The following is a 23086-nucleotide window of genomic DNA, read 5'->3' on the forward strand; positions in this document are numbered from 1 at the left end:
CTCTTAGTTTTACTTCTCTATTTTTTCCTAGCACGTTCAAGAAACGGCTTTAGGCAGTCACAGATAGACAGTTCACACTCTGTATAGTCCGTACTAACACCAATCTCCCCCCCCCTTTTTCAGATGAACACTAGGCCATAATATAATATCTGGAATGTAACCGCTGGTGAACTTAACCAGCACTGGTCACGTGCCTTATTTACCGTTTAACTGACAAATGTCTGTAATTTTCAGCCCTAAATTTGTCACATGTAAAGTCAGAGCCTTCATCACATTTTCTCGTAACGAAGAACATCTGTTTCCAGGATCGAATCTATAAAATACTAAATTACACTTTTTTTCGCTCATTTTCTACTCTTTGCAATTTTAGGTTAGTAGCCGACATTTCAGCTTGCAAACATAGGTAATCCTTCTTCAATTGCTACATATCCTCCGATAACTTCTCTACTGTCACATAAACTCACAACGAAACAGCAGATAGGTCGTTGCTAAGAATTCGAGCCTGCGATTGAACTATTTCTGTTGCGTTCAATTTTCGATTAATTTCTTATAGTTTTGGATACAGTAACAGGAGTCATTATTAATTCAGAAAAGATGGTAATGATATTGAAAAGATTACTTGTTTTCTGTTTCCTTATCTAAGTCTCCTTAGATTATAATCCCTTTTTTTCATTTACGAAACCCAATTGCTTTGACTTACTGAATCCGTAGAATATTAATGTTTCTTTATCTGTCCACAATTATTTCACTTGTTAAATCAGTTAGGTCTACTAAGCTGATAACGAATCAGATGTGGTTTGATAATATTAACAACATATCCAATTTAAGAAAGGTCCGTTCACTTTGAACTCTGAATGAACACTGACATATGAAACGTCGACTGGCGAGAAAAAAAAACCCAGTAAAACAGAGATACATCTGTGCTATCTAGCACAGGTCCTTTGAGGCTTTGAAAATCCCACACTAAGCGCAGCCACGTGGGCTTCATCAAAGGGACATCGAGAAATACACTAAGACGCACCTAAACACGTAACTCACCGCAAAGTAAGAAGATATTTGCACCAGCTTTGGTTGGATAGATAACTCAGCACCAACCATACAAGATGTCTACAGAGGCTTTCTTTAATGCCCAATATATAGAGGCATATTAGATCAATATGCCCTATTATAGAGGATAGACACAATATTTTCATGCAATATATTAATTAAAAATAAAAACTTCTAATAATTTGAAATAAATCTGCATACAAAAAAATAAAAAACTTTTATTGATCTGGACACAAGGCATACATTTGATCGTCCATAAAGACATATTTTCCAGACCTTTAAACTACGCTGAACAAAACTTCTATCGCAAAATTTCAATGAGAAATGTTTTGGGAATTTATGGGCCTGAGGAGTAGGGGGGGGGGTTGCTGCCCTTTAATCACTTTTGACTATTAAAAAGGGGCACTAGCCCTTTCAATCTTCAAACAAATGAGCATTTTTCGAAATTTCGACGACAGCAAATGGACAAATCAACATTTCAATCAGTTATCTTTAGGGAATATAAAACGGTGTGGGGGGGGGGGGCAAGACGCCACATATGGCCCATTTTTTCTTAGTTAACATTCTCATGTTAGATTAAAGTCATTATAAAGGATAGTCACAATATTTTCATGCAATATATTAATTTAAAAATAAAAACTTTTATTGATCTGGACGCAAGGCATACATTTGAACTTTGAATAATTCCTGAGGAAATCTATGTTGCTGTTGCTTTTTTATGATTCGTAAGGACGCTCGACTAAATAAATCTTCTAACGTTTCTTCAGGTCTTGTAACTGAAGAGTCTTCGTGGTCTGGTTCTGGATCTGGACTCGAAGTGACATTTTCTTTAACAACGATGATGCCCCGGGGTTTCAACGCCTTTCTAAAATAATACGGAAACACTAGAGAGTAAATAAGCGAAGGAATAAAACAGTAAATAATCAAAAAAGTAAATTAAAAAGTATATAGAAAGTAAATAAGTAATAATTAAAAAGTAAATAAGCAAAGGAATAAAACAGTAAATAATCAAAAACTTAATTAAAAAGTAAATAAGCAAATAAGAAGTAAATGAAAAGTAAATTAAAAAGTATAGAAAAAGTAAATAAGCAAAAAGTAAATAAGTAACATTTAAAAAGTAAATAAGCAAAGGAATAAAAAAGTACAAGATCAATGGAGGTTAACTTTGACTTTAGGAATACTTTGAACAGACCCAGTAAATTAGCATAAACTTGGTTGATATTAAAGCTACACCCCTTCGTGACCCTGTAAGCTTAGCCAGAGTCGACCCAGCTCTAAATGGGTACCTGGAGAAATCTGGGGAAGGTAAACAGGAAGGGTGTGCGAAAGCACAGGATGGCTGGCCCCCAACCCCCCCCATTGCACTTCCTGGCTGAAGGGCCAAGAAACGGAGATCAGTACCGCCGGTACGGACTGTAAAGTCTAATGCCGTATCCTTTACCTTTTTTACCTCCTTCCACTTTTCTATTCAATATCTTTCATCTTTATTATGGCATTTATTTCAGCATTTTCTTCAACATATTTCACATATTGTGGACATGGTCTGTCAGAATCATTTTTAAGTCTTGAATTGCCTTCAAATGGCTCACAGAACAGATCTGTCTTGACATTTCTGTTTTGGCTAATTAGTCCTGGCTCTAATTAGTCCTGGCATCTAATTAGCCTTGGCTCTAATTAGTCCTGGCATCTAATTAGTCCTGGCTCTAATTAGTCCTGGCATCTAATTAGTCCTGGCTCTAATTAGTCCTGGCATCTAATTAGTCTTGGCTCTAATCCTGGCTCTAATTAGTCCTGGCATCTAATTAGTCCTGGCTCTAATTAGTCCTGGCATCTAATTAGTCCTGGCTAAAAATTCAAAAATTTTGGCTTAGAATTTGTTCACACCAGATCATTTGTAATGACAAGGAGGTACCAAGAACTTAATTATAGACCAAATTTCTGTTTTTAGGCTTAAACTTCACTGAACCTCTCAAGCCTTATAACTAGAGAATTTGAGTTGGTAAATCCCTTTCTGAAAATGTCACCATTATAGTAGAGGTAACGTTCAGAATAGTAACCACTACGTGTAACATTCAGAAAGATTCCCTTTTGCCAATTCACAAAAATGTAGGAGGGGGAGGGGAGGACAAGTATTTTTCCAATTTTTCGAATGCATATTCAAAAAAAATTTTTTTAGTCTAAGGGATGAGGTTCATTTTTTTTGGTAATGAGAATAGAAAGAGGGATTTTCCAAAATTTATAGGGATAGGAGGACATTTTAGATTTTTTTTTCTAAGATGATAAAAAATTATATTTTAAAATCTAAAGGAGAGCGCCCCCCTCTATTGGCGCTTCTAAAATACATAGAAGCTTGTGAAAGTTTTATTCCTTTTTAATGACTGAAAAAGGATATTTTTCAAAATGCAAGGGATCAATTGCCTTCCTCCCCCCCCCATTTATGGCAAATTTCTGGCTAAAATCGTTGTTAAGTCTTGGTACACCACTCTTATTTGGAAGACTAATGTTTCAAAGCCAGTCCTCCACCCTCACATAAACTCAATCTTATTTTATTGTTTTATGACCACAAGAACTTACTGTTTTGATGAATGGAAGGTTAAGATGAAATGTATTAGGAGGAATTTTCTTAGTTTTGTAGCCTTACAAATAGAGAAGGGATGTAAATAGAACTTCAAAGGATTTTTCCAAGGCCTTGACTTAGGATGGTAAATCCCTTTTTAAAGTTTTCATTCAAGCAATGTTTTCCATGTTCTCTAGAAGTCACTGTCCTTTAGGAATGGTGTATAAGAAGGAACTTGAATACTCCTGGGACTTACTTTGGGCCATAGAAAGTAGAAAGTACAGCCGTAGGGCCGCAATAAGGATCCATTCTTGAAAGTCTAATTTGCAAAAAAGAAGCCTTCTCGTGTAGCCATTCTCCTTATTTGCAACCCAATTTCTGTTGGTGTACAAAAACACATGTAGAGTATTGAAAACATTTTTGTATCAAGGCGAGAGATCTATCCTGCCCAACAAAAAATAGACGAGGGGATGATTTGTGTTGCCCAACATGATCTATCGGTAGCAGTCTCTTCTGCATTTCTCAGCTTAACCTTGTCCAAACAAAACCTGCGTCGGTAGAAGCAACCCGAAGGATCCCGGTTGTTCATGAATGTCTGCCAGATGCTTTCTCTGGCCGCAGGGTCTCCATTTCCAAGTTGGTAAGGGGCTGCAGGTGAGAACATCAGAGACCCATTTCCAACTCATTCGTACTTGTAGAATATATATATATATATACATATATATATATATATATATATATATATATATATATATATATATATATATATATATATATATATATATATATATATATATATATATATATATATATATATATATATATATATATATATATATATATCTTGAAAGTCTGCCAGAGATTCTTTCCTTTGCTGTTGAGTCTCCACTTCCAACTTCAAAGGAGATCTTGACGACATGGCGAGGAATGATGCTGGTTAGAAGTCACGCGTGCGAAAAAGATACACTAGATAGTTGTATACCCCAGACAAAGGTGAGTAATACTCACTTGCATCGTTTTAGAAAACTGACCAAATCTTCATCTGTTAAATAGATGAGTACCCATTGTATCCATATTAAGTCATATAATTCCTTTTCTGGCTCAAAATCTTGCAGTCCTAAATGAATTAAATAAGAATTAAATATATGTCAATGATTGGATTATTATTTTATTTGCAAGAGGTTGCTCTGAGAATTAAACCATGGGTATATAGCCAAATAAAAATAACAAAACCCTAATAATAACAGATGAGAATAAACAAAAACAGTAACCAGCAATAATGGATTAATAAATAACATTGACTAAGTCCTTATCTATAAGATAGAGAGTGGCATCTTGATCAATGTGAAGCCATAAGTTTCCAGCTCTGGCTGAAAATTTTGCAGTCCTAAATGACATAAATACATGTCAAAAATGGGATTATTATACTATTTGCAGGAGGTTGCTCTGAGAATTCAACTTTGGACAAATCGCATGATAATAATAACAAAATAATAAATAAGAATAGTAGGTAGATATAAATAAGATTGAATAAGTCCTCAACTGCAAGATACAAAATGACTTCTTGATCCATATGGTTCAAGCTCTGGCTCAAAATTTGCCGTCCTAAATGACATAAATATGTGTCAAAAATGGGGTTATTAATTATTTGCAGGAGGTTACTCTGAGAGTTCAACTTTGGGGAAATCGCATGATAATAATAACAAAACCCTAATAATAATAAATAAGAATGAAAGAAAACAATGATGAGTAATAATAGGAGATATAAATAAGATTGACTAAGTCCTCATATGCAAGATAGAGAATGACTTCTTGATCCATATGGTTCAAGCTCAGGCTCAAAATTTGCCGTCCTAAATGACATAAATATATGTCAAAAATGAGATTATTAATTATTTGCAGGAGGTTACTCTGAGAATTCAACCTTGGGCAAATCGCATGATAATAATAACAAAATCCTAAATCTATATATATAAAAATAAGTTGTCTGTGTGTGGATCTGTGGATCAGGTGACGTCATGTTTGTCCGCATATGACGTCTGAATTATTTCACACTAATACAAAATAAGAAAAAAAACTAAAAAAGGTAAAAACTACAAAAAAAACTAAAAAGAAAAAAAAAACTAAAAAAGCTAAAAAACTAAAAAAAACTAAAAAAAGGTAAAAAACTAAAAACTAAAAAAAACTGAAAAAACTAAAAAAGGGCAAAAACTACAAAAAAAACTAAAAACTAATAAAAAAACTAAAAAATCTAAAAAACTAAAAAAACTAAAAAAACTAAAAAAAGGTAAAAAACTAAAAAAAAACTAAAAACTAAAAAAGAAAAAAACTAAAAAAAGGAAAAGACTGAAAAACAAAAGAGGAAAAGAAAACTAAAAAAATATGAATAAAAATACAAAAAAATAAAAAAGATAAAAACTACAAAAAACTAAAAAGAAAAAACGAAAAAAAACTAAAAAAGCTAAAAAAATAAAAGAAGCAAAAATCTAAAGAAGGTAAAAACTTCAAAAAAAAAAAAAGAAAACAAAATAAAAAAATCTAAAAAAGCTTAAAAACTAAAAAAAAACTAAAAAAAGATAAAAAACTAAAAAAAACTAAAAAAAGGAAAAAACCATAAAATAAACTAAAAACTAATAAAAAAAAATAAAAAAAGCTAAAAAACTAAAAAAACTAAAAAAACTAAAAAAGGTAAAAACTAAAAGAACTAAAAAGAAAAAAAACTAAAAAAAGGAAAAAACTGAAAAATAAAGGAGAAAAAGGAAACTAAAAAAATATAAATAAAAATAAAAAAACTAAAAAGATAAAAACTTCAAAAAAAACTAAAAAGAAAAAAGAAAAAAACTAAAAAACCTAAAAAAAGGTAAAAACCAATAAAAAAAACTAAAAACAAAAAAAGGGAAAAAATTAAAAATTTATTTCATCATAAGTTTTCAACTGACGAAATTAAAGACTGGGACATCGGGACACAAATGACGACCGGGACACCGGCACATAGGGAATATGAATGACGAGACTCAAAGAGAAAGCGACCGGGACAAAAGGAATGTTCGATTAGCAATCAACAAAGCACCGGGACACAAATGACGACCGGGACACAGGGAGTATAAATGACGACCAGGATATAAGTAAAAAAAACTAAAAAAAAACTAAAAAAAAGGTAAAAACTACAAAAAAACTAAAAAGAAAAAAAAAATAAAAACTAATAAAAAAACTAAAAAATCTAAAAAAACTAAAAAAGAAAAAAAATAAAAAAGAAAAAAATAAAGGAGAAAAACAAAACTAAAAAACGAATGTATATACAGACCGGGACACCGGGATACAAATGACGACCGGGACAGAGGGAATATAAATGACGACTGGGACACAGGGACACAACTACAACGGGGACGCCGGGGGGCACAGGGGGATATAAATGACGACCGAGACACCGGGACACATGGAATATAAATGACGCCCGGGACACTCAAAGAGAAATCACAGACTGGGACACCGGGACACAAATGACGACCTGGACACAGGGACAAAACTACAAAGGGGATGCCGGGGGGCACAAGGGGATATATAAATGACGATGGCGACAGAGGGTATGGTAGATTAGCAATCACCATCAACAAAGCTCAAGGGCAATCATTAGAATCATGAGGTATTGATCTGAATACGGATTGTTTTCCCATGGACCATTATATGTTGCATTTTCAAGAGTCGGTAAACAATCTATTTATATGCACAGACAATGGGACTGCAAAGAATGTTGTATATTCGCAAGTTTTACGTAGTTAAAAACATATATATATATATATATATATATATATATATATCTATATTCACAGGTGGGACATAGGGACACAACTACAATGGCGCGTAACTAATATGGCGCGTAACGACTTACGCGCGCGGGGGGGCTTGGGGGGGCGCGAAGCGCCCCCACCAACTAGGTGTTGGGGTGGCGCGAAGCACCACCCCAACAGCTAGTAATAAATAAAAAAAAAAAAAACAATGATCAGTAATAATAGATAGATAAATAAGATTGACTAAGTCCTCATCTGCAAGATAGAGAATGACTTCTTGATCCATATGGTTCCAGCTCTGGCTCAAAATTTGCCGTCCTAAATGACATAAATATATGTAAAAAATGGGATTATTAATTATTTGCAGGAGGTTACTCTGAGAATTCAACCTTGGGCAAATCGCATGATAATAATAACAAAATCCTAAATAATAATAAAAAAAAAAAAAAAAAAAAAAACAATGATCAGTAATAATAGATAGATAAATAAGATTGACTAAGTCCTCATCTGTAAGATAGAGAATGACTTTTTTATCCATATGGGTCCAGCTCTGGCTCAAAATTTTGCTGCCCAAAAATGGCATAAATAAATGTAAATTATTGCGGTTGATTTGTAAATAGATGCTGTATTAATTGCAGGATGTTACTCTGGGAAAAGACATTCTAGACTAATCATATATAAATAATGAACAATATTAGTAATAAATAATAAAAAAGCAATAATAAATAATTGCAACACTTTTTGAAACCACAATTTCTTTTAATTATCCATTTTTTACTATAATGATATAGACTACAATATATACAGTTATTCAAGGTGTGACAGTTTATTATTAATAAATATAATTATTATTATATAATAATATTGTTAATATACAGTTTGTTAATATTATTATTAATAAATACTAACAATGAATAGTTATAAATAATATGACACTGAGACACCAAAATCACTTTTATTTTTTTATGTTTTCGAATATAATAACAAATAAATATGGCACTTCTCGAAACCTAAACTACTTCACTTTTTTCTTTTTGACTATAATGTATATAGGCTATAATATAGGCTACAATATATATGCTTGATCTTGGAATGATAGTCTATTTACATAATTTTATCTACTAATAAATTAATAGATTGTGAAAAACAAACAAAATATTGCTTCTGGTTTTTCTTCTTTTCTTTCTTTCTCTTCTTTTCTTCTACAATACTAAAGTAGAATACAATTAAGTATAAAACGATTGGTCCACAAAGGATTTGGCATTAAAAGGGGGGAGGGGGAGGTTAGAGGATTTCCCAATGTTGAAAAAAACAAAGTATAAAATTTTCGGACATAAACTTTCATCAGTAGCCCTTTGGTTCAAAATTAGGAGAATCTCCCCAGCCCTGTGCACGAGGTGCTTGTATACAAATTTAAGATTTAAGTCATTTTAACCATTTAAACTACAAAAAAAGGTAAATATTTTAAGGAATTCTAAAAACTAGCTAAATTATTTCAAATACAAGCCACCTCAATAAAATTACCAGCAACCAATAAATGTGCCAAAACGCTCTTCAATAAAAAACATAGCAGTTAGAGTGGAATCCACCTTTACAGCAATAAGCATTCAACTTTAACTGAGATGGAGATCAAATAACTCTTATATAGGTTTGATGACTCTGCAAAGACTAAAATTTAGACTAAAAAGTTTCTGGTGAACCCTGGTTAAAAAAGTAAGTAATACAACATTGAACTATTACAGTCCTTACTGGTGGTGTTGATTTCCGTTTCATGGCCCTTCAGCCAAGAGGTGCAATGGGGGGTCGGGGGCCAGCTGTGCTTTCGCACACCCTTCCAGCTAACTTTCCCCAGAATTCTCCAGGTAACCATTTTAGAGCTGGGCCGACTCTGGCTGAGCTTACACAGTGACGCCACTGACCCCATCCCAAACGAAATAACCAGCCATACCAGAGATCGAACCCCGTCCTTCAGACGAAGGATTTCAATTCTACAGCACTATCCAATTCATTAGGATGGCTATCCACTTGGCTAGGGTGGTGATCCCAGGTTGAAAGTATATTACCACTTTCGTCTACGTTTTCTGAATATTCTTCTATATAGGTGCATTATGCTGTTTTAAATGACACCCTCTTTGGTAAATACTAGGTTGGTTTTTCACTGTTTGTCCTTAATGCTGGACAATTGAATTATTTTTATTATATTTTATGTCTCACTATTGAATCTAATCTGTTCTCCCTCATCTCTTTTTTTCTCTGATAACAAAAATACAAGTTACTATGAATTGTGTAACATAAATAGTAGCTCTCTTTTCCAAATAAAAAAAAAACTGGAAACGGAAAAAAAAATGTCTTTGTTTCTTTTTGAATCCAATAGTAAATTTTTGTCTTCTAAATGAGAAATTTACTTATAATTCAACAACTACAAAATGTTGGTATAAAAATTAATAAATATTAGCTTTAAAATATACTTTATATATATATATTTAAATATACTTTTAAAATATAACATACATACACAAAATTATGTAGTAACATATAAGTAAATTATAATAATCATATACAAATAAACTAACAATGTATAATTGTAAATAATAAAATGGCAAACGAATATTATAGTTTTCAAATATAATACAGTCTAATTTATAAGTTAATTTAAAATAATCCTTTTTTAACTAATTGGAGAAAAAACATAAAAAGCCTCAATAAAAACAAAAAAAACTTTTCTAGTTTTTTTTTTTTAAATTAAATAGTAAATTTTCATCTTAGTGGTAAATTTTAAGCATAATTGAAAATTACAAAGACCTAAAAATAGTGATTAACACATTGTTACACAAATTCTACCCATTGGGTCAGTAAAAAATTAAAACCTAGCCTGCTTAAAAAACAAATGCAAAAAATTCGAAGAATAGGAATTAAAATGTACCTTTGTTAAATATTCTTCCTACTTTTTGATTTCCTTTCAATAATATTTCTGCTTGAGCTGTTAGTTTTGAGCATTGTTCCACCATATCCACTGAGGCAAACAACTTTGTTAGAAAATGTTTGGTTATCCTTCCAATTCCAGCACCACAATCTATAGCTTTCTGTCGACTGGGTGCATCAATTTTCTATTTAAAAAAATATGTGTTTATATATTATGTTCTTATACATTATTGTTATGTTATTTTATATGCTATGTTTTATTTGTTAAATTTAACAGGGTTTCCTATATATTTTCTCTTTACATAGGCCAAATTTACTCTAGATTATTGATAATAGTATTTCATAAAAATATTAGGGTAGATGCTGGCTCCAAAGAAGAAACTCAACAGAAATCCACAGATACAAACAAATCAGTTAGAACATATTTTGGCATCCTTCCAATTCTAACTTCAAAACCTATAGCTTTCTATTGACTGGGTGCATCAGTTTTCTATTGAAAAAAGTTTTTTTTTTTAATGTTTATATATTATGTTCTCATATGTTATTGTCAGTTGTTATATTATTTCATAAGCTACGCTTTTTACGTTAAATTTAACAGAGTGTTCTTTATGTTCCCTTTACATACGCCAAACGTATACTAGATTATTGATAATAATATTACATCAAAATTATAGATGCTTGCCACCAAAGAAAAGAATCAACAAAAATACATAGAGGCAAACACACTAGTTAGAAAATGTTTTGGCATCCTTCCAGTTCCAGGGCCACAATCTAAAGCTTTCTGTTGACTGGGCACATTCAATTTTCTATTGAAATAAATATTTTTATAATGTTCATATAAAATGTTCTTACATGTTATTGTTAGTTGTTACATTATTTTATAAGTTAACTAGCTGTTGGGGTGGCGCTTCGCGCCACCCCAACACCTAGTTGGTGGGGGCGCTTCGCGCCCCCCCCAAGCCCCCCCGCGCGCGTAAGTCGTTACGCGCAATAATAGTTACGCGCCATTGTAGTTGTGTCCCTATGTCCCACCTGTGAATATAGATAGATATATATATATATATATATATATATATATATATATATATATATATATATATATATATATATATATATATATATATATATATATATATATGGTTTTAACTACGTAAAACTTGCGAATATACAACATTCTTTGCTGTCCCATTGTCTTTGCATATAAATAGATTGTCAGGTTTACCGACTCTTGAACATGCAACATATAATGGTCCATGGGAAAACAATCTGTATTCAGATCTATACCTCATGATTCTAATGATTGCCCTTGAGCTTTGTTGATGGTGATTGCTAATCGACCATTCCCTGTCCCGGTGTCCCGGTCGTCATTTATATCCCCCTGTTTCCCCCGGTGTCCCCGTTGTAGTTGTGTCCCTGTGTCCCGGTCGTCATTTATATTCCCTGTGTCCCGGTCGTCATTTGTATCCCGGTGTCCCGGTCTGTATATACATTCGTTTTTTAGTTTTGTTTTTCTCCTTTTTTTTTTCCTTTTTTTTTCTTTTTTAGTTTATTTAGATTTTTAGATTTTTTAGTTTTTTTATTAGTTTTTAGTTTTTTTTCTTTTTTTTTGTAGTTTTTACCTTCTTTTTAGTTTTGTTAGTTTTTTTTTTTTACTTATGTCCTGGTCGTCATTTATACTCCCTGTGTCCCGGTGCTTTGTTGATTGCTAATCGAACATTCCTTTTGTCCTGGTCGCTTTCTCTTTGAGTGTCGTCATTTATTTTTTTTCTTTTTTAGTTCTTTTAGTTTTTAGCTTTTTTAGTTTTTTTTAGTTTTTTAGATGAAAATTTTTTTTAGTTTTTTCCTTTTTTTCTTTTTAGTTTTTTATTGGTTTTTACCTTTATTTTAGCTTATTTTTCAGTTTTTTCCTTTTTTTTAGTTTTTTTTTATTTTTTATTTTTTTTAGTTTTTTACCTTTTTTTAGTTTTTTTAGTTTTTTAGTTTTTTAGCTTTTTTACTTTTTTTTATTAGTTTTTAGTTTTTTTTGTAGTTTTTGCCTTTTTTTAGTTTTTTCAGTTTTTTTTTTAGTTTTTTATTGGTTTTTACCTTTATTTTAGCTTATTTTTCAGTTTTTTCCTTTTTTTTAGTTTTTTTTAGTTTTTAGTTTTTTTTAGCTTTTTACCTTTTTTTAGTTTTTTTAGTTTTTTAGCTTTTTTATTTTTTTTATTAGTTTTTAGTTTTTTTTTTAGTTTTTGCCTTTTTTTAGTTTTTTAAGTTTTTTAGCTTTTTTATTAGTTTTTAGTTTTTTTTGTAGTTTTTGCCTTTTTTTAGTTTTTTTCTTTTTAGTTTTTTTGTAGTTTTTACCTTCTTTTTAGTTTTGTTAGTTTTTTTTTTTACTTATGTCCTGGTCGTCATTTATACTCCCTGTGTCCCGGTGCTTTGTTGATTGCTATTTTTTTGTAGTTTTTGCCTTTTTTTAGTTTTTTCAGTTTTCAGTTTTGTCACCTGATCCAGTTTTTTCAGGTGACGTCACCTGATCCATCCACAGATCCACACACAGACAACTTATTTTTATATATATAGATTTAACAGGGTTTTAGGTATGCTCCCTTTACATAGGCCAAATGTATTCTAAAATATTGACAATAATAATTCATAAAATAAAAAATACTGGCTCCAAAGAAGAAACTTAGAAAATGCTCAGAGGCAAACAAATTAGTTTAAAAAATGTCTTGGCATCCTCCCATCATCACATAATCACAGTCCATATCTCTCTGCCATGAATTATAAACCGAAAATTGTAAGTATGTAAATTTAACAGATTTTTTGATACATTCAAATTGTATAGACCAAATCTGTTCAAGAATATTGATAATATTACTTCTTTGAAAATTATCTTGGCAATAATAAACACTGGATCACATGACATCTGTTGAACAAATTCAGTAGAAATCCACAAAGGCAAATAACTTAGACAATATTTGGTAATATCTTGGCAATAATAAACACTGGCTCACATAACATCTGTTGAATAAATTCAGTGGAAATCCACAGAGGCAAATAACTTATACAATATTTGGTAATATCTTGACAATAATAAACACTGGCTCACATAACATCTGTTGAATAAATTCAGTGGAAACCCACAGAGGCAAATAACTTAGACAATATTTGGTAATCCTCCTTATTGCAGCACCACAATCTACAGCTGTCTGCTGTCTACAGCTGTATGTGTTTCAACTTTCAATAAAAATAAGCATACATATATAAATTCATCATGGTTTTATATATGTTAGACATAACATAGACCAATGCCAAAATATTGACAATGATATTTCAGAAAAGAGGTCTGATTGGTAAAAATAAGTTAAATGCTAGTTCATATGATAACCATAGAGCGGGCACATACAGAGGAATTTTATTCAAAGGACAACAGCCCAATAATAATAAAAAACAACGTGTTTTACTTGATAATTTGAATAAGTAGTCCCCAGGATTTTGGAAAAGCTTAGGATTTAAGATGGAACCAGGACCCTGAGGTCCCCTCCTGTGCACGTCCCTACTATAGAGGAAATTCAATTTTATTATCCATATCTATTTGTTGAACTTTTCAAGAAAGGACTTCAGTAAAATCCAAGGCTATTTCTGAGAAGTCAGGTTTCTAAGGTAGTATTGCCTATTAACTAGCTTCTAAAAACCGCACCAAATTGGTCATCCTGTCACACCCTGTCAAACGGATTACTTCAATACACCCTGTCAAAACTTAAGTCAGAAACATATGCAAATCTGAGGCTGCTAATGAACAACAATAAAAATAAAAACACAACAAAGAACACAGCATGGACTCAGCTAATATAACTGTTACCATATTATTATTATAGGTTATTATGATATTATATATTATATGTAGGCAGGGATGTAATTTGCTATGAGGAGGGGCAACTACCCCCCCCCCTCCCAGAGCCCAGCCCCCCCTAGCTGAAACTTAGCATCTTAAAATATCTTGTCAAAACTAAGATGGGCCTACATTATTCAAGCATCCACAGAAAGAGATCAGTTTTCTGTAGCATACCTTAGCCTTTATGGTACTATAGGGCTCGCTTTTCATTTTTCACTGTCATGTTCACTTGACTTAGGGAAATGAACTTCAACTTTGCCTCTCCCCAGGATTTTGATAAAATAACACCACTGGTTGAATGTGCCAAACACCAAATCCCCATAATTTTTTTTTTTTATCATTCAGTGCAAGATTTATGACACCATGAGCTGAAAACATAATCTTATACCACAACTGCTGTAACATGTACAACTGCTGTAACGACTATTGTATAATCTTATACCACAACTGCTGTAACATGTACAACTGCTGTAACGACTACTGTATAATCTTATACCACAACTGCTGCAACATGTACAACTGCTGTAACGACTATTGTATAATCTTATACCACAACTGCTGTAACATGTACAACTGCTGTAACGACTATTGTATAATCTTATACCACAACTGCTGTAACATGTACAACTGCTGTAACAACTATTGTATAATCTTATACCACAACTGCTGTAACAACTATTGTAACAACTGCTGTGCATAATGTACAACTGCTGTAACAACTATATAATTACCAGATGTTTGAGTACACATGAGCACAAAACTCTAACCCTTATGGGGTGTGGGAAGTCGAAATTACAAAAAAATCATTTTTACACCAATATTTTTCTTTACAGGTTAGGTTCCAGATCAAGCAGTTTGCTCTGTCCTCTTTTAAAGATAAGTGTCAACAAATCAGAAAAGGAGGAGTTGATAAGAAAAAGGGACTATTTCAGAACTTTGGGTCTTCAATTAGGGTACCTTCAGCATACTAGTATAGCAAAGTAATAGTTCAAATAGTTCTATTTTGAAAACTTACCAAAATGAACAACAAATTAACAAAATTTGAAGAGCTGTAATATACTGCCGTGTTTATTACAAAGCATAACATTTAGGCCATGTTTCTTAGTACTTAGTGTAATAATAGGCAATAAAATATATAATCCTAATCCTTATAACAACTTAAAGAAAAAACAGTAAAATTTAAATTAACTTTTTTAGAATGACGTGATAGGCACTTTAGGACAATAAAATTTAAAATTTCGAGTTGTTGAAGTGTCATTAAAATCCCATAACAACTGTAACAACTATAATTGTAATAAGCACTAATTATGATCTGTTATTTATGAAAGATAACATAAGCCAAATTCTCCCCCTATCCCCATGCATTCTGCATTTAACTACCCCTCCAATAAAAAATGGTAACTAGGTGATACAACAGACACGAATCTTCTAAAGACAAGAGTGCTTTATTAGATTATGAAGCAGCAAATGTGGTGAAAATCCAAAGAACTCTGAAGGCAGTTACTTGCAGCATTTACTGCTGATAGGTCTGTGTAGCAACATCCCTCCTCTAACTTTAAATTAACTTTACTTTTATACTGTTTTCACTATCTATATGTATAAAAATAAGTTCTCTGTGTGTCTGTCGAGTGACGTCATGTTTGTGTGTTGACTGACGTCATGTTTGTCGACTGACGAAATTACAGACTGGGACATCAGGACACAAATGACGACCGGGACACCGGGACATAGGGAATATAAATGACGACTGGGACACTCAAAGAGAAAGCGACCGGGACACAAGGAATGTTCGATTAGCAATCGCCATCAACAAAGCACCGGGACACAAATGACGACCGGGACACAGGGAATATAAATGACAACCAGGAGACACTCAAAGAGAAATTACAGACTGGGACACCAGGACACAAATGACGACCGGGACACAGGGAAACAACTACAACGGGGACGCCGGGGGGCACAGGGGGATATATAAATGACGACGGGGACACGGAGAATGTTCGATTAGCAATCACCATCAACAAAGCTCAAGGGCAATCATTAGAATAATGAGGTATAGATCTGAATACAGATTGTATTTCCCATGGACAATTATATGTTGCATGTTCAAGAGTCGGTAAACCTGACAATCTATTTATATGCAGAGATAATGGGACAGCCAAGAATGTTGTATATTCGCAAGTTTTACGTAGTTAAAAATATATATATATATATATATATATCTATATTCACAGGTGGGACACAGGGACACAACTACAATGGTGCGTAACTAATATGGCGCGTAACTAATATGGCGCGTAATGACTTACGCGCAAGGGGGGGGGGGCTTGGGGGGCGCGAAGCACCCCCACCAACCAGGTGTTGGGGTGGCGCGAAGCACCACCCCAACAGCTAGTTCTATATATAAACCTGTCAATAAAAAAATAAAATAAAAAAGGTAGATAAAAAAATCTTTTTGGATTTTGTTTTATTTTTTTTTAGATTGAGCCCCTGGCCAAGTAGGTTGGTGTGCTGGATTCAGGATCCTATGTCTGAGAGGACTGCGGGTTCGAATTCCAGTGTACTCAATTGTTCAGTTTGGGACGCGGGTCAGTGGCGTGACTTTGTAAGCTTAGCCAGAGTCGACCCAGCTCTAAATAGGTACCTGGAGAAATCTGGGGAAGGTAAACAGGAAGGATGTGCGAAAGCACAGGATGGTTGGCCCCCAATCCCCCATTGCACCTCCTGGCTGAAGGGCCAAGAAACGGAGATCAGCACCGCCGGTAGGGACTGTAAAGTCTAATGCCGTATCCTTTACCTTTTTACCCTTTTCTATTCTTAATTGATATGTTTTAAATCATTTTACAAATTTATTTACAAATCTGTCAATTAAAAAATGAAAATAGAATAAAAAAGTAATTGGAATTCTTGTTGGGCTAATGTATTCTCCATTGTGTTTTAGATGAGGCTTGGATATGTTTCTGCAGGTCCCATATTGAACATATTGAGTCCACATATTTCCTGCTGCTGTGCTTATCATTAAGTTGCAATTGTATATATGTTTTTTTTAGATTTTATCCCTTTTCTCTTCTTAATTTATATGTTTTAAATTAATGCTGAAGATCCCTAGTTTTATATAAGCAAAACATTTATTGTGATTGATTTATTTTCTCCCAACTGGCCACAGACCACTTTGCTTATTTTTCAAGATGTCTCTTTTTGTCTTGTTATGGCAGTCCAGTTCAGCTTTCAATAATTTATTGAAAGCTGCAGAAGTTTATTCAAATACCGAAGTTTTAAAGTTCTTCTAAAATTATCCAAACTACAGAAGTTTATTGACTTCGTCATTGAGCCCAATTAAGACAAAAAAAAACAAAAAAACATGATAAACAATAGGTTATTTTTCAAGTTTCACTTTGGGTTTGTATTAGACCACCCAACAAACAAGATGCATCATTTACCTGAGATTAAAAATTAAATGTAGCACAATTTTTAACATAAAGCAGGGAATATAACATATTTCCAAAGAGATAACAATACATCATTTGATACAGATAGTTAAGTCAGTTATGATTTTCTACAGACTTCTAAGGAGTTTTTAATTCTCTTGGATCCTAATTTTCAAGGTGATATTTTTATTTTTTACTTTTTTTGTTTGAATACCAAAGGAAGCTTGTTTTATACTTATTACAGCCTTTGCAAAAAATCCATTTTTTACAGGATAGAGGAGGACATGCTTTCAAAAAAAGGTTTGAGGTAAGTTTATTATTGTAATGGTGTCATATTTAATGTTTTTGTTGCAAAATTCTTGTTTTTACTTTGTCTTGCATAGGTTCTGCACAATTCCATGGAGAGTACCAAAGTACTATTCTAATGCTTCTTGACAAAGTAGTGCTTTTTGAATACATTCTGTAAAAGTAGTACTTCTTCAAAACTTTTTGTTAAAGGAACTGTTTTTTTTTTTTTAATTTAACATTCAAGAAATCTACTTGTTCATTATCAATCTATTCCCCCATAAACAGAAACTATTTCTGGTTTTGGTGACAAGCGTTTATACAACTGGATGTATGACAGCAGACTATGATTTTCATTCATTGATTCTTCTTTTATGCAGAGGAGACAAATGAAAGTTACATTACAGCTACAGAAAGTATTTTGGTTTTTGTTCAGTCATTTTTTCCACAAAACTTTTCAAGTCCAAGACTTTCAGAAATTTGGGTCTATTTTGGCAACTTATGCAAATAACTATGTGTAACTATGAATATGGGTCCCTTATGGATAACCTATGAATATGGGTGCCTTATGGATAACTATATTGTCTGTTATGTATATATTACCATTATATTTTACAATAGCAAACAGCAAACATTAACACTTTACAATGCACAGAAAAGAGTAGGGCTAAAGTAAAATTAAATAAAGAATAAAGTTTGCAACTGAAGGCAAGGAGCAAGATTAAAAATCAAAACAGATGAAAATTATCCCACATACAAAGGGGGCTACTACCCTACTGTCAATCCCTCAATCTTTAAGTTTAAGTTTGACATATTAATTTGTTTTGGTTTAAGTTTTAATGATGCACATTATTTTCAGCTTAAAAAGAGCTTGTTTTTATTTAATTTCTGATCATTTTTCAACTAGTGCTTACATAAAAAATCCTCTCAACCCCATTAAAATTCTTCCCATGTAAAATCCACTTCTCCTGATATTTCCAATGGATAATTTCATTCTTGCTGAAAATTCCCCAAGCAAATTCTCTTTAATTTCATTAAAAAAAATCTTTTCTTATTTAATTTTTTATTGTTTTTCAAATGATATCAGAATTCTCTCCCCTCTCTAAGGAAAATTTTCTCAATAAATCATGCCCCCTTCCCCTATGGAAAGTTTCTTTTGAATAAATCTTTCCACAAAAGGATCCCACAGAAAATTTATCCTTCCCCTTCTATAGCTGCCACCATGTTTTTTTGTGATATGAAACTTAGTTTCCTTGTTTTATTTCTTAGTTTTAGACTGACAATGGTTTGTATTTGATTTGCCTATTAAATGAAATTTTTTTATTGGTTTAAATAAGTATCTTTGGAGCATTTTACTTTTTGACAACTTATTTGTAAGCTAATAGTACTTTTTAAACTACTTCTCAAAACCTTTACCAGTGTTGACAACTTCTTTGAGCAGTTTAAACAAAACAGAATACCTTTGGGAAGCTTTTGAGGGTTCAAGCAGCAATTAGCCCCAGAAGTAATTATTGAACTATCAAAGAGCATAATCAAAATGCATCAATAAATGTGTCACTGTGCATATTATTGACTTACCAATAAAGTGAACATCCCACTCAATGCCTTTTTTTTATGCTCTTTACAAATATAATAATTGCTTCTATTGCAAATTCAAATTTAAGCACTTTTTGACCTGACCTAACCTGGTAATTTTTAAAGTTCATACAACAGACTTACCAATAAAGCGAAAATACCACTCAATCCATTTTTTGATGTTCTCTATGAGTATTATGGTTGCTTCTACAGCAAATTTTTAACCTTGCACTTTTTGAGCTCTTAAAAATTAAAAATTTTCAATGAAAGCATGAGTTATTGGTTGTTTTTGACTAACTAATACTACATTTTTCAGCACTGGTTTCTTGGTTGTTTTCAACAAAATAATACTACATTTTTACACTGCTGAAATTATTTATAATAAGGTTAGTTTAGGTTAGGTCAAAAAGCACTTAAATTGGAATTTGCAGTAGAAGCAATTATTATATTCATAAAGAATATAAAAAATGGCACCAAGTTGTATGTTAACTTTATTGGTAAGTCAATTGTATGAACTGCAAAAATTTACCCCTAACCTAACTATAAGTAATTTTGGCACTGAGAAAATGTAGTATTATTTTGCCAAAAATGACTGAGAAAACAAAATATTATTTTCTTGAAAATGACCAATAATTCATACTTTAATTGATAATTTGTCATTCTTAAGACCTCAAAACATGCTTAGATTTGAATTTGCAATAGAAGTGATTATTACATTCATAAAGAGCATAAAAAAGGCATCAAGTGGTATGTCCACTTTATTGGTAAGTCAATAATATGAACTGTGATATGTTTACCAAGACATCAATTGAGGTATTTACTTTCATTCTAGCTAAATTATAGGCCTATGATAAACTACATAACCATCAATCTATTAAAGAGCATAAGAAAGGCATTGAATAATGTATTTACTTTCATCCTAGGTAAACTATGTTTTAAACTGAATATTTACCAGCATATCTTTGAACTGCCACAAACTGAGATTGAGCAAGGTTGCAAAGCTGAAAATAGATACTGAAATAGAAGCTGACATGATACTTTATTTAATCAGAAGATCTAATTTGCTTATTTTCAATTTTATAACACAAGGATTTTTTAAATGTCATAACATTTCAATATTTTCCAAGGAAATTCTTTAGTCTGTAGATCTATCCCTGAAAGTTTCATTTTTGTAACATAACCCCTTAGCCTACCAAGATAGTAAAAACTAGGCTAGCTTGTTTAGAATTTTACTGATGTGTCTGACCAAATGTGGTAGACTATACCCCAAATTGGGTAAAATTCTAGTTTATTGACTTCTTGCTATCTTGGAAAGAGGTTAGGTTAGGAAAATGAAACTTTCAGGGAATGATCTACAGGCTAAAGTGTATCCTGGGAAGGTATTTTGAAGTGCCTACCTCTACTCCCTCTCCCTCTAGAGGGTCCTGACCTATGATGACCCTTAAAAATATGTGTGTTATAAAAATGAAACTTTGCAAAATAGATCTTCTGTTTGAATGAAGTACAACAAAATTGTTTTCAGCTTCATAAATTTGCTAAATTCCATTTTATAAGGTATTAAAGATATGCAAATAGATTTCCAAAATACTGAGGTATTTTTAAGTACACACCTTGGTAAAATTCTAGTTAATTGACTTCTTGCTATCTCAGAAAGGGTTTAGGTTAGGAAAATGAAACTTTCAGGGATGTATCTACAGACTAAAATATGTCCCAGGAAGGCATTTCGAAGCAACTACCTCTACTCCTTCTCCCTCTAGGGGTCTCTGACCTTTGATGACCTTTAAAAATATGTGTGTTATAAAAGTGAAATCTTAAAAAATAGATCTTCTGCTTGAATGAAGTACAACAAAATCAAATCAACTCAAATAACAGGAATTGCATTTTCAGAACTAAAGGCAGAGAAAAAAAGGCAACTGGTGACTGAAAATTAAGGTAAAATGTTGTTTTGTCAAAATTTCAATAGGTAATAGACCTTTCATGTAGGTGAATTTCAGGGCCCTCTAGAGGGAGAAGGAGTAGAGGTGGGTACTTCAAAATACCTTCCTGGGATATACTTTAGCATGTAGCCATGTCCCCAAAAGTTTCATTTTCCCAACCTAACCCCTTTCCAAGATAGCCAAAAGTCACTAAAGTAGAATTTTACCAAACCAATGATTGTATTCATAAAGCACATACATACTTGAAGGGTCCACCAATCCTTCTCCCTCTAGAGGGCACTGAAATTTGCCTACATGACAGGTCTATACCTATTGAATTCTGACAAAACAACATTTTACCTTAATTTTCAGTTACTAGTTGATTTTTCTCTGCCTTTAGTTCTGAATCTGCAATTCCTGTTATTTGAGTAGAATTTTGAGCCATATCAATGTTTTTTTCAAAATTTAGGAAAAGTATTTGCATATCTTTAAACCTTACAAAATGGAATTAAGCAAAGTTATGAAGCTGAAAACAATTTCGTTGTGCTTCAATTAAGCAGAAGATCTATTTTGCAAGGTTTAATTTTTATAACACACATATTTTTAAAGGTCATCAAAGGTCAAGTCCCTCTAGAGGGAGAGGGATTAGAGGTAGGCACTTCAAAATACCTTCCCAGGACATACTTTAGTCTGTAGATATATCCCTGAAAGTTTCATTTTCCTAAACTAAACCCTTTCTGAGATAGCAAGAAGTCAATTAGCTAGAATTTTACCAAGGTGGGTACTTTAAATACCTTCCCAGGACATAGTTTAGCCTTTAGACTCATTCCTGAAAGTTTCATTTTCCTAACCTAACCCATCCAGAAGACATACAAAAGTCAATCAGCTAGAATTTTACTAATGAATTGCATTTTCAAAACTAAATATAGAAAAAAAGCAACTGGTAACTGAAAATTAAGGTAAAATGTTTTGTCAAAATTCCAATAGGCCTATGTGTAGACCTGTCATGTAGGTGATTTTCAGGGACCTCAAGAGGAAGAAGGAGTGGAGGTGGGTACTTTAAGATACCTTCCTGGGATATACTTTAGCCTGTAGACCTATCCCCAAAATATTCATTTTCCTAACCTAGGCCTAACCCCTTTCCAAGATAGCAAGAAGTCATTAAACTAGAATTTTACCCCAAATTGTACTCTAACAACAGCCTATAATATCTTTTAAATCATCTTAAAACTTCTAAAATTTGGAAAATATGCTAGGCCTAGTCTAGCCTATATTAAAATGGTAAGATAGGCTGTACTTCCATTTTGCTGTCTGATCCTGTCCAATTCTATAGATTTAGTCTATATTATTTAATGTAAACTAAAAGAACCTAGAGACAAAACAAGTTACTTACTTTTAATAGAGGAATGAGAAATTTTTCTGACCCCTGAATGTCAATTGTTGACAGGTTTCCAAATCCTCCAAGCATGCCATTTATGGTGGGCTCTTGAACTGACCAATATTTATCTGCATCTTCATAAGATAAAACGAACTTCTCTGCACAACAGAAGTCTGTTGTTTCATTTTCAGATAGGCCTTCCTCCATTACTTAGTGATTCTTCTTTCCGAAATTTAAATTTGTTGCTTATTTTCACCACTATTGACATATAAGTACAAAATTTCAAGAACTTGGGAGCCGAACTTAGAAAGAA

At 32.5% G+C, this 23086-nt stretch overlaps 1 protein-coding gene across 1 annotated transcript; it reads right to left on the minus strand.

Moving 5' to 3' along the window:
- Nucleotides 1–1247: 1247 nt before the first annotated feature.
- Nucleotides 1248–23033, minus strand: LOC136040369 (N-terminal Xaa-Pro-Lys N-methyltransferase 1-like). Its single transcript, XM_065724627.1, has 4 exons — nucleotides 22789–23033; nucleotides 10316–10499; nucleotides 4613–4721; nucleotides 1248–1912 (listed from the first exon to the last, which is right to left on the minus strand). Exons 1-4 carry the CDS (start codon nucleotides 22978–22980, stop codon nucleotides 1690–1692), a joined length of 708 nt encoding a protein of 235 aa, XP_065580699.1. The 5' UTR covers nucleotides 22981–23033; the 3' UTR covers nucleotides 1248–1689.
- Between the last annotated feature and the right edge of the window lie 53 nt (nucleotides 23034–23086).

Source organism: Artemia franciscana, chromosome 20 (assembly GCF_032884065.1).
Source record: "Artemia franciscana chromosome 20, ASM3288406v1, whole genome shotgun sequence".
Taxonomy (NCBI): domain Eukaryota; kingdom Metazoa; phylum Arthropoda; class Branchiopoda; order Anostraca; family Artemiidae; genus Artemia; species Artemia franciscana.

Bases quoted from the DNA above. Each gene is read 5' to 3' on its own strand.
- LOC136040369 (XM_065724627.1), bottom strand. From the start codon at position 22,980: ATGGAGGAAGGCCTATCTGAAAATGAAACAACAGACTTCTGTTGTGCA. The intron at 10,500-22,788 runs GTAAGTAACTTG...TTTTTTAAATAG, and splicing joins TTCTCATTCCTCTATTAAAA to AAAATTGATGCACCCAGTCG. The intron at 1,913-4,612 runs GTGAGTATTACT...GTATTATTTTAG, and splicing joins AGTTTTCTAAAACGATGCAA to AAAGGCGTTGAAACCCCGGG.